We start from the raw sequence: 11,773 nt of genomic DNA on the forward strand, positions 1-11,773 counted from the left end.
GTCGGCGGTCGAAGTCGAATTCGAAGTCGAAAAACAGCTCCACTCGATTCCAGCCCGCACGCAATCGACCGTGAAAAACGAGGCGACAAGAAGAGCGATGGGCTACAGGAATCTGGTTTGAGAATCAATCATATCAATCCTTTCGCAATGGCTTCCTCCCTCGCCGCCCAGTTGTCGCAGATCGCGGCCAAGTCGACCAACGAGCTCGACTTGAAATCGCAACGCATCTCCCATTCGCATTCCTTGATCTTCGAGCGCAAAATCGCCGGGTCGCAAGATTTCGACACTATCTATGATATCTGCTACGAGGGGTTCCGGGAGCTCTGCTCTTTGGACAGTCGCTTCGAGCAGTTCGCTCGTACAATCTTCAGCGAGCAGAGCAAATCCGAGGACCGGACGCAAATGAATGCCGCCCAGAACAAGGAGCTGGACACCGTAATTGACACTTTCCTTGCTCTGGTTGGAGGAAGACTTCAATTGAGCCCAGCTGTCAAAGCGGTGGATTGGTTGGTGAGACGCTTTAGGTTCGTGCGAATCATCCCATTTACAGGTTGCGTGGAAAGCGCTTTGGAAAAGCCATTTTGTATTGACCAAGTCACAGAACTCACGAATACAACACCGCTATTATGCTTTTCACCTTCCTCCCATATCACACTACCCCACTCTTCGTGAATCTTCTTTCGATCTTGCCTACCGACCTCACATCAACATTCAAAGTACTATACCCATATAAAACTGGTCTGGTCAACCCTCCCCGCCATCCCATTGTCCACAGCGCAACCACCAATAAGGAGTTCTTTGCTTCGTTCAATGACTATGTTCTGAACGTTTGCCGGCTCCAGGCGCAAAGCCACACCCTGCTTTCGTTCTGGGCTAGTATTGTCACTGAGGCTGTAGCTGGCATGCTGGACAATTCTCGCTCTGGTCGAAGGGAGGCCGAGCAGCAGAAACATGAGGATATTGTTCTCCGGGTCCTACCCATTCTGAGTAATGGATTCGCCATGAAGAAGGTCTCAGAGTTGATTGTCAGCTGTTACATGATCTCTGTGGTTCTGGCTCAGAAGGCGATGCTTTCCGAAGATGTTCTCGATGGGCTGATGGAAACTGTGGTCGTCTCCTGGACAGAGGAAACACTGAGCTCCGGTCTTATCTGCTTGTCGGTGCTTGCGCAACAAAAGCCATCCACGATCCTCCCGAAGAAGGTCTTCAAGGCTATCAGCCGCCTTGATAACCCCATGGGACAGCTCTCCGAAGTTACTTCCCACTATCAAACTTCGAACCTGTTCCTTGGACTTGTTTCCGGATGTGTTAGCGATCTGGACAAGCAGAAGGACAACACCCGTCTTACCCTGCTCTCATCCATCTTCGACTCGGGTTCCTTGCAAGGCGAGGATATGAAGCAGGCCATGACTATGGTCCTCCAAGCGACTGGTGATACTGACGAGGCCCGTGGTATTTCACTGGATACCCAGACTCAGCTCGCAGAGCTAGTGCAAGGGTTCAGTCGGTCGGACTCACTTCGTCCTCTTTTCCAGAAAACCCTGGCGGAGTCTTCTCTCAACATCTCAGCCGTGGAGCACAACCTTCAAACTGTCGTGGAGGCTCCCATTCAACCTTTGGCTCTCGAGGACGTTGAAATGGAGGACGTCGATCAGGAGCCAGTGGACAGTTTCACACCTGCTTTGGAGTCTTTGACCAACGAACCGCAATACTCGTCTTCGTTCCTTAGCAAGCAGTCAATCCCAGAGTTTGACAGCCTCGCTCAAGTCTTCGCCCTGACCGCCGACTCCTCGGATTATCTCCAGAAGTTCAATGACTTGCGCATTCTCAACAAGACCAGTGTGACAAAATCACCTACATTTTTGTCTTTTTTCACTCGTGTGATTTCTGGCTCCTATCCCATTGGCATGAAGGTGGCTGCATTGAATTCCATCTCATCTACTTTGTCAACATCTTTTGATGATCTGGATCCCCAGGCACTTTTGCCATTCCTTCTTGTGGCTCTGTCTGATCAATCGGAGCGTATTCGTCGCGAGGCTGCTGGTGTTTTGGCCGTCATTGACTCCTTGTACAAGAATAGCAAAAAGGTTGATGAAACCAGCAAGCCCTGGGCCCATGATGTTATTTATGGTAAGGGCAAGCAGTCTACTACTGTTTCATGGTTATCTACCCAGGACGCGCAGAAGATCCTGGAGCGTGCATTGATCCCGGGACTCGAGGAATACATTCTTGACCCAACTCAGATCGGCAAGGTCATCGATGCTACTCTTCGGGGCACAGTGTTGTCTGAATCACCGGGTGCCACCGAATTGAAGAAATCTCTCCGAACAGGCCTTTTCTCCTTCCTCTGTTCACACGTTGTTCAAATGCCAGTCTTTGCACCAAAGTTCGCTCTTCTGCGTTTGCTGAACAATGTCAAGAAGGTTCCAGGAACCACTCGCACCAAGGAGCTTCTTCCCCTGGTTGAGGACTGGCGACGTCTGAATCAAAAGCAGGTCGATGAAATTTGTGGCAGAGAGCGCCTCTCCATCTCCGAAACCGACCATCAGATTGTCGACATTGTCTCTCCGAAGGAAGCAGATGCTATCACCACCCTGCTGTCTCAGGTTACCCCTGGCGCCGATTCTCTGCGGCCGTCATTTGTTACAGCTGGCTTCTCTCGAATGAAGGAAGTATGGGCCAAGGTCCCCGAGGATAATCAAGCATCGGCGGCCGAGAAGCTGTTGGATATTGCATTGGGTATGTCAACCGGCGAAGTATCCCTGGCCGACCACTCCCGTGATGTTCTTCGCAGTGTTGAGCTGTCGGGTGCCATCTTGGTGAATTTTGTCAAGAAAATTCCCGTTTCCTTGACAGATATCGAATCTGTTGGACCTGCACCCAAGAGGAGGCGAACCAGCCAAAACAACATGGTTGCCATGACAGTGAAGGATGAGGGAGAACTCAGCAAGTTAATGGACAAGATGACTCTCATTCTCGAGGTCATCGATAGCTCTAGTCCCGACTCGCATCCAGAGTTGGCCGATGGTCTTTTCCAAACACTTGCCGCCCTTCACCACTTCAAGTCTCAGGTTCAATCTGGACTGAGCTATTTGCTGAGTCTCACTTTGGGAAGTCTCCTGGCTATTGTCAACAAGTCAAAGGGTTCTCCCAAGCCACTTTTCGATACCTCGGTCATTCGTGCCGACTTGGTGGTCGACTGTGTTCGTACGACAGATAGCCCCCCAGGTGCAAAATGCCGCCCTTCTCCTTGTGGCCGGTTTGTCGGTAATTGCACCAGAGCTCGTCCTCCACAGCGTGATGCCCATCTTTACGTTTATGGGATCAAGTGTTCTTCGCAAAGACGACGACTACTCTGTCTCTGTCATTGACCAGACCATTGATCAGGTTGTCCCCGCGCTCATTCAATCCCTTCGTAACCAGAAACGCGACATTGTCTCGGGAACTTCGGAGCTACTTCTCAGCTTTACTGCTGCATTTGAGCACATTCCATCGCATCGTCGCCTCCGCCTCTTCCATGCTTTGATCAGCAAGCTTGGCACGCAAGATTTCCTTTTCGCTGTACTTGCCATGCTTGCAAACCGCTATTCGATCGACAAGGATGTTCTTACTTTGATGACCGGCCTTGCTTCGGATACCACCGCCGTCGTTGAGCTCACCACATATAGCAAATATCTCAACCTGGTGATCGATTCATTCAAAGCCAAGCCCGGTATCTCCCAGGTTTTACTTGGCATTGGTAGCGACGATGGCCGTGACCCTCAAAAGGTTGCTGTCGATCTCCTGCGCGATCTTGCTCACCTTTTCAAGCACTCGTCTCTCAAGTCAAAGTTAGAGGCCGCTTTCGAGACCGAGGGGGAGACTGCGGATCAAGCCCGTGCTTGTTACTCTCGGGTTCTTGAGCAGGTCCTGGCCATTCTTGACTTCGTGAAGAACATGAAGCCTGTCAGCCAGGCAATTGGTGAGGCTCTGGGCTCTCTATTGGGCACGCTGTCTCTCGTTGACTTCCTGGATACCATTGAGGTCTTGATGCAAGGACCTAATAATGATTTGCGACAGAAGGTCCTTCGTCTCCTCGAGAACCGCCTTCGTCAAGTCCCAGAGAGGGACTCCACATCTCAAATTCGGGTCCTCGACTTCTTGCCCACTTTGGTCAACACTGTCGAATCCTCAACGGATGCCCTCATCAAACACGCTGCTGTCGCTTGCATTGATCGTATCACCGAGAAATACGGCCGCAAGGACCCGTCCAAGGTCATTACTGCAGCCAGGGTTGTCGCTAGTAAATCTTGTCTTGGCCAGTCCGATGAGCGCATTCGCATCATGGGTGTCCTCTGCCTTGCTTCCATGGCCGAGGTTCTGGGCCAAGCTATGATTCCCGCTCTCCCTGATACCCTCAGCCAATCCTTGACCCTATTGGAGCTCAGTTTGACCCCCAATAAAGAGAACTCGCGCCTCCACGACGCCACCTTCTCCCTCTTCTCCGCCCTCCTTGTTAATCTGCCCTTCATGATCTCAGCTGCTCACCTGGACAAAATTTTACTTCTGTCTTTCAAGTCCGCCAATGCTGATCTTGAGGAGAGTAGCGAGGGTAGCCGCTTGGAGACTCTCCGCCTCATGGCATCTCGCAAGATGGATCTCGGCGCTACCCTTGGCGCAATCGATCGCAACTGGGAACAAGCTGTCCAAGCTGGACCCACAGCCACCGGCGAAATCTTGGAAGTCCTCAGCCTTGCTGTTGAGAAGCACCCCAAGTCGGCTGTCATCAACACCATCAATGTTCTCAGCAAGATTCTCTTCAAGGCCTTCGACTTGCGCCGCGAACAGACTGCCGCTGGCGACCGTTCCAACTTTGACGAGGCTGATATCAATGAAGTCGAAAGCGCTCTCAACGATGTCACCATCAAAATGATCTATAAGCTGAATGACAGCACCTTCCGGCCGTTGTTCCTTAAGTTTGTTGAGTGGGCTACGAATGGTGTACCCAAAAAGGATGAGCAGGCTCAGATGTCTCGTCTCACTACCTTCTACAAGTTTCTCCAAGTCTTCTTCGGCACTCTTAAGGTATGTTCTATCTTCCTGAAGTGGGAGAATATCAATTTACTAATAATCTATCTCTAGTCAATCGTCACGGGGTATTCCAACTATATCCTTGAAAATGTTGTTCAAATTCTGAACACCACCACCCCGTCCAAGGCTACTCGATCCCTCTGGCTCGCCACCCTGGGTACCCTCCGCAACTCATTTGAGCATGACCAAGATGGTAAGCATTTCTGTGAACTCACTCCAAACGCATATTTCTAATTTGTTCTTATAGAATTTTGGCAATCCCCTTCGCACCTTGCCAGCATCTCTGGTCCGCTTATCGCGCAACTTGGCCATGCCACCTCTACCAAGACCTCCGATCTTGTCGTTGAGGAGGTTGTGCCTGCTATTACCGGGCTTGCCGTCGCCGCTGACTCGACCGATAATCACAAGGAGCTCAACATGGCTCTAATGAAATTCCTTCGTCCCTCTTCTGCGCCGAATGCCAAGTCTACTAGCGGTGATAACCCGCTTGTTCGTCTCGCGGCCCTGAAGACCGAGCGGGCTCTGACTGAGCAGCTTGGCGAGGAATGGCTGGCTCTGCTTCCGGAGATGCTGCCTTACATCAGCGAGCTGATGGAGGACGAGGACGAGAGCGTGGAGAGAGAAGTGCGGAAGTGGGTGAAGCAGATTGAGGGTGTGCTCGGTGAGCGCCTTGATGATATGCTGACTTAAATGGTTATTACTTATTGAGACACCATGTACAAAAACCGCATTTGTTTGGCGTTTGTAGAATAGACCCTTGGGAGGGCATACAATCTTGCCCTACAAAAAATTTCATGTTTAAATTTGTTTTCCTTCCCTTGCTTCATGACTATTCTAGGGGCTTGCGAGTCCCATAAAAACCATTGATTCTCGTGGATACCACCTCGACCTCTGGATACTTAGTTCTCTGGCACCGGATGGTCCGCGGCATCGACTCCAGCCTGCCAGCGATACCTCGCAGCTGGATGGTCAGCTGGCGGCCCAGATTGACCCGGTCGCGAGTACAAATTCTCGCGATATGTTCCTTTCTGAACTGCGTACTCATCCCAGAACAGACCTCTCTTGCGAAGCTCAGGAATGAGGAGATCGATGATATCTTTAAAGGAGCCGGGCTTGATGGCGTAGGCCTAGAAAATGATTAGAGTTTCTTTCCTTTTTGTGTTGTTCTTTTTGGACGCCCAGAACAAGGTTGACCTTACCAGATTGAATCCATCCACATCTGCCTCCTTAACCCACTTCTCCATGTTATCGGCCACCTGCTGTGGTGTGCCAACTGGAGTGGCTCCCAGTCCACCAACCGTGATGTGCTCACCGACAGTGCCCTTGGTCCATTTGGCGACTTCCGGGGTAGCTTTTGACCAACCTTCCACGGCAGATCTGAACAGAGAAAAGGTCAATTGCCGATTTTTGGAGGAGGGCACGGCTTGGGCAGAAAGTAGGACCTACCTGATGGCATTACTCTCTACGTGGCGAAGCTCCTCATCATCTCCATACTTGTCGAGATCAATACCAGTCCATCCCCCGAAGAGGGCCAAGGCACCATCAATCGACCCATAGCTGCGATATTCTTTGAATTTCGCACGAGCCTCTTCTTCCGTTCGACCTAACACAGGACAGAGCAAGGCAAGGAACTTGATGCTTTGTGGGTCCCGTCCAAACTCCGTCTGAGCGAGTTGACGGATCTCCGCCACATTCTTTGCAACAACTGATGGGCTGTGGCCTGCCACGAATATTGCTTCTGCATGCTGGGCTGCAAAAGTCTTTCCGGCCTTTGAAGTCCCGGCTTGCAAGATGACCGGCGTACGCTGGGGACTCGGCTGAGTGAGATGAGGGCCCGGTACATTGAAATACTTTCCAGAGTGATTGATCTGTCGCACGCGATCTGTTTCAGTGTAGACACCGCGCTCGCGATCACGAACAATGGCATCTTGGCGCCAGGATGATTCCCAGAGCTTATAGGTCACTTTGACATACTCTTCTGCCACGGCGTATCGATCGTCGTGCTGAAACTGTGTTAAGAACCTACACTATCGCATAGAATGTAGGGATACAAGCTTACATGTGGCTGCTCTGCCTGACCCATGTTCCTGGCAGCGGAGTCCAGATAGCCCGTTACGACCTGTAATTGAAAGTCAATACCTCACTTGGTCGTTTGCTGGGTAGAACACGTCTTCTATGTTTGTACTCACATTCCATCCGAGTCTGTCGTTGGAAAATGGTTAGCTGAGGGTAAGGTTTGTGGCTCTGACCTGCGATCTACATACCGTCCCTTGGTAAGGTGGTCAACCGTTGAAAGTCGCCTTGCGAGATGGTAGGGCTGCTCATATGTTGTGGTTACTGTAACTCCAAACCCAATGGTTTTGGTGGCGGCAGCCATTGCAGGCACAACTGCCAAAGGCTCATTGACTGGCCACTGTGCCCCTGAGACAACTGCAGGATCCAAGTTTCGGGGACCCTTATAAACATCATAACCACCTAGAATAATGGTATCAGTAAGTACGCTGACAGCTTCCGTCTTGACGGGGGAGTTGAAGAGCAAATACCGAGAACATCCGCGATAAAAATACCGTGGAACTTGGCCGACTCGAGCAATTGCGCAAGCTCAATCCAGTGGTCTACATCATTGAATCGATGGGATTCATCTTCTGGGTGTCGCCAGAGACCAGGGGACTGGTGCCCGCTGCCTGTAACCTGGTTAGCCTCTTGTAGGATATGAAAAAGTAAAAGGGAAAAGACAAAGAAAGACAAAACAAAGTATCAGAAGGAAAAGGGGGAGAATAATAACGTACACATCTCAACAAAAGCATTTAGAATCAAGGACTTCTTAGGCTTTTCGGCCCCAGAGCCTTGTGTGTCTTCAGACATTATGCCAAAGGTTTTCGTTTATGGTGCCTCGAATAACAAATATACTCGATAAACCACGATGCTTTCGCCTATTTCACTACAAAAATTTTCTCAAGATTATAGAGGGTCTCCATCCCATTTGTATGGCGATCACTGAGCACATCATGCCCCCGCGTGCGTCACTCCGTGCATCCGAGCATCGCATAGCATCAAGGTGGGCCGCGATGGCGCGATAGCGCAGGAGATCTTTGAGGGGCACATTTACCAACAAGAACCGCGTTGACTGGTCGGTGCTTGATTATACTCGTCCGGCCGTGCGAGCTAGATGTTCCATCTCTTGCTTTTTCTGGACGTCTCTCGGGCGAGAGAGATGGAAGTCGTGAGGCGTTGCCGCGAAATATGTGGCCATTCCCGATCTTCGGTTAGATTGAGGAGGCCTAATAACTAATTAGCTCACACTCGATTCGAATCCATTTGAGCATAATATTAGTCCGGTCCGAAATTGGCCCTTCTTTATTGGACCACTTGGATTCGCGAATTGATGTCATATGCCAATGACAGAGGCCTATCTCTCTCCCCAGACGGCCTCCGCCCTTCCCTTGGTTCAACCCCGCTGATATCACGGCAGCTCCATGGACTATAATTTGGCAATTCCTTTTAAATATTGCAAGAGAATCAATGTGTTTGAAATGGCCCTTTTGTTCTCATTATGGGAATTGTCAGCTCTTGTAAGATGGTGATCTTCCTCCATACCGCGATAACGCCATAGCGAACCATTCAATCAGTCTAAACCTAAAAATGGTTTTTTGTAGTCTCCTCGTTCCCTAAAAGCACCTCATCGAATCCATTTATCAGGTCACCGCGCAACCGGCCATGCTAATTCGCTCCGCTGACACCGAGGCTATGGTCTTGCAGCATATAGATCTTGCTCGCCCCTGTCCCTGGGAAGCGTATTGATCACCCAGATGGCTGGATATGATTTAAGCCCACATCAGCCCCGGCTTTTCTGGGCTCTTGATACTTGGGAAGGTCTCCAAATTTCAACTCTTTTCTCATATACATGACGGTCCTTCTACCTCGTACCAAAATTACACCAACTGCCATCTCGCATTAAAGTACAATATTGCAGGGCCCATTATGTCCAATTTGTATACTCGCGATGGCATCTCAACAGTTGACCCGCCCCTGTCCCAGGCGGTCGGCTACGTGGTTGTAGTTGTGATTGGAATTATCATTGCTTTTAGTAAGAAGAGTTTCGCGATCGAAAGGAAAGCCTTGAAAACACAGCTAATACGGCGGCAGTCATGATGCTTGTTACGAAAGTGCTGAAGAAGACAGCAGGAGAAGATAATAAGAAGACAGAGATGTAAGATCTCCTCTATTAAACCCAACGCATTGGTCCTAACAACCTAACAGGTTTATGACAGCAAATCGAACAGTTCGGACGGGTCTTACAGCATCCGCTGTGATATCGGTAAGGGTTCAACCTCCGCCTCGTCTTGTTTTGAGAATAGGAAATCCTGACTCAAGTCCCTCCAGTCTTGGCTATGGTCTACTGCACTCCTAGGCTCTTCATTTGTCGGTTATAGCTATGGTATCGCCGGCCCCTTCTGGTTCGCTGCTGGCTGCAGCCCCATGATCGTGTTTTTTGCTCTACTTGGAATCTCCTGTAAACGAAAGATTCCCGAGGCACATACATCTTTGGAGATTGTTCGCATTCGCTACGGTATTTATATGCTTTCTTTACTTGGTCACTTTCTCTGCTGACTTCTGATAATTCTAGGCCGAGTCGCTCATGTAGTATTCATGGTCCTTTGTCTTGTTAACAACATCTTCGCCTGCGCAAATATGCTACTCGGAGCTTCCGCCGTTATTACTGCCGTGTATGTTTCTTTTTCAACTTTTGTTGGCTCCATTTGCTAACTAGAATAGCTCTGGAATGCATATTATTGCTTCTACCTTCCTATTACCCGTCGGAGTAACAATCTATACGTTTGTCGGAGGAATTAAAGCAACGTGAGAGCTCCCTTGCTTTCATCATTGAGATACCTCGCTCAAGACACTAACTATTCATAGTTTCTTGACTGATTATTTCCACACCGCAATTATCTTGATAATCGCATGCTACTTTTCCATCAAGGCGTTCTCAACCGACCAAGTTGGCTCAATCGAGAACTTGTTTGATCTAGTGCAAGCAGCGGCCCAGCGACATCCAGTTTCTGGAAACTATGAGGGTACCTACCTTACTATGACATCAAAGAGCGTAAGTATTTGACCACTGCCCTAATTTGAACTCTTCATTCAACGCTTTTCAGGCGATTCTATTTGCTATCCTTCACACCTGCTCCAACTTTGGACTGGTAATTGTGAGTTCTTTATTCCCCAGCAACTGGGATCCACTGCTGACCTGCCAAGATGGATACCAGCTATTTCATCAAGGCCTTCTCGGCAAAGCCATCATCGGTGGTACCGGGATATACAATTGGTGGAATCGCTTATTTTGCCATCCCTTGGGCGCTAGGTACTGTGATGAGCTCTGTGGCTCTTGGTCTTGAGAACCAGTCAAACTTCCCAACTTTCCCTCGGGTAATATTCCTTCCAGACTCTGCTTTACTAGAACCCTGCTGATATTGAATTACAGAGAATGACATCTTCGGAGGTCAGCAGTGGTCTTGTACTCCCCTATGCTGCGATCACAATTGCAGGGAAAGGTGGAGCCGCGGCTGTGCTCTTGATCATTTTCATGGCTGTAACTTCAACTCTCTCGGCACAAGTCATTGCAGTCAGCTCGATCCTCAGCTTCGATGTTTATCGCGAATATTTCAAGAAATCTGCGACCGACAAGGATTTGATTCGGTCCAGTCATTTCGGTGTGGTATTCTTCGCTGCATTTTCAGCCGGCTTCAGTACAATGCTTCACTATGTCGGTATTGACCTTGGTTGGACTTTGTACATGCTTGGTGAGAGACATTCCTCATATTCAGTATTTGAAAAGAACGCTAATATCGAGGTAGGAGTTGTTACTTGTCCTGGCATTTTCCCGATGGTTTTCACCGTTCTGTGGCGTAAACATAGCAAGGCAGCGGCCATTCTGTCACCCGTTCTTGGTTTGGCCACTGGGCTTGCTGTCTGGCTGGGCACTGCCTCTCGCTTTTTTGGTGAAGTATCCGTTGCAACGACGGGCGAAATCCTACCGTGTGTCTACGGCACAGTAGCCTCCTGCTTCTCGCCAATTTTGTACTCGGTCGTCATCACTCTTATCAACCCCCAGAACTATGACTGGGCCGACTTCAAAAAAGAAAAACTTGCATTGGAAAAGTTGGACAGTGAACTAACCACCGTTCATCATGACGAGCCCTCTAGCCAAAACATGACCGGCAGCATCGAGGAGGGTGGCGTACACAGTGCCTCCGCGGAGGCGCAAGAGCTGAAGCGATGGGGCCGTATCGCCGCCTTTTGGTCTGTCGCAACATTCTTGGGTCACTGGGTAATCTGGCCGTTGCCAATGTATGGTTCGCATTACGTTTTTGGAAAGAAGGTACGTAAATTCTATCACGCTGGGTAAATTCCTTCTAATTCAGTGATTCTAATAGTTCTTCTTTGCCTGGGTTGTCGTTGCCATCATCTGGCTATGGGGTACCATGCTTGTTGCAATTTTTGCACCATTACTAGACGGCGGCATACAACAGATTCTTCAGGTCTATCATGGCCTCACTGGAAAAGATCATGTTTCTGGGACTTCTAATGGTAGCAAAGAAGTTGCAGTTGCGAGTACCCCCGCTTCACAATCTGAAGGGTCTGTCAACGAAGGGAAGGAGGTCGCAGGCGGGAAATTATGAGATCTTCGCCCTCGAATGTA

The 11,773-nt window shown here is 49.6% G+C and overlaps 3 protein-coding genes across 3 annotated transcripts; 2 read left to right on the top strand and 1 right to left on the bottom strand.

The window, feature by feature from the left end:
* Positions 1-147: 147 nt before the first annotated feature.
* utp10 (snoRNA-binding rRNA-processing protein UTP10) lies at positions 148-5,760 on the top strand (the record flags this gene model as incomplete). The annotated part of the gene is made up of 5 exons (XM_057269243.1): positions 148-524; positions 602-3,203; positions 3,229-5,064; positions 5,122-5,263; positions 5,318-5,760. The coding sequence occupies 5 exons, from the start codon at positions 148-150 to the stop codon at positions 5,758-5,760; spliced, it is 5,400 nt and encodes a 1,799-aa protein (XP_057119920.1).
* Positions 5,761-5,969: 209 nt separating this feature from the next.
* N7481_010025 (LLM class flavin-dependent oxidoreductase) lies at positions 5,970-7,935 on the bottom strand (the record flags this gene model as incomplete). Its single annotated transcript, XM_057269244.1, has 8 exons — positions 5,970-6,197; positions 6,270-6,447; positions 6,517-7,073; positions 7,130-7,189; positions 7,260-7,272; positions 7,335-7,545; positions 7,614-7,754; positions 7,860-7,935. 8 exons carry the CDS (start codon positions 7,933-7,935, stop codon positions 5,970-5,972), a joined length of 1,464 nt encoding a protein of 487 aa, XP_057119921.1.
* Positions 7,936-9,051: 1,116 nt separating this feature from the next.
* Positions 9,052-11,753, top strand: N7481_010026 (sodium:solute symporter family protein; the record flags this gene model as incomplete). The annotated part of the gene is made up of 11 exons (XM_057269245.1): positions 9,052-9,157; positions 9,217-9,280; positions 9,331-9,388; positions 9,454-9,640; positions 9,698-9,797; positions 9,847-9,930; positions 9,991-10,177; positions 10,230-10,280; positions 10,330-10,500; positions 10,556-11,452; positions 11,508-11,753. The coding sequence occupies 11 exons, from the start codon at positions 9,052-9,054 to the stop codon at positions 11,751-11,753; spliced, it is 2,151 nt and encodes a 716-aa protein (XP_057119922.1).
* Positions 11,754-11,773: the final 20 nt, after the last annotated feature.

This window comes from Penicillium waksmanii, assembly GCF_028829765.1.
Source record: "Penicillium waksmanii strain IBT 27052 chromosome Unknown utg000008l:1.0-5622682.0:1.0-5626561.0, whole genome shotgun sequence".
Taxonomy (NCBI): Eukaryota; Fungi; Ascomycota; class Eurotiomycetes; order Eurotiales; family Aspergillaceae; genus Penicillium; species Penicillium waksmanii.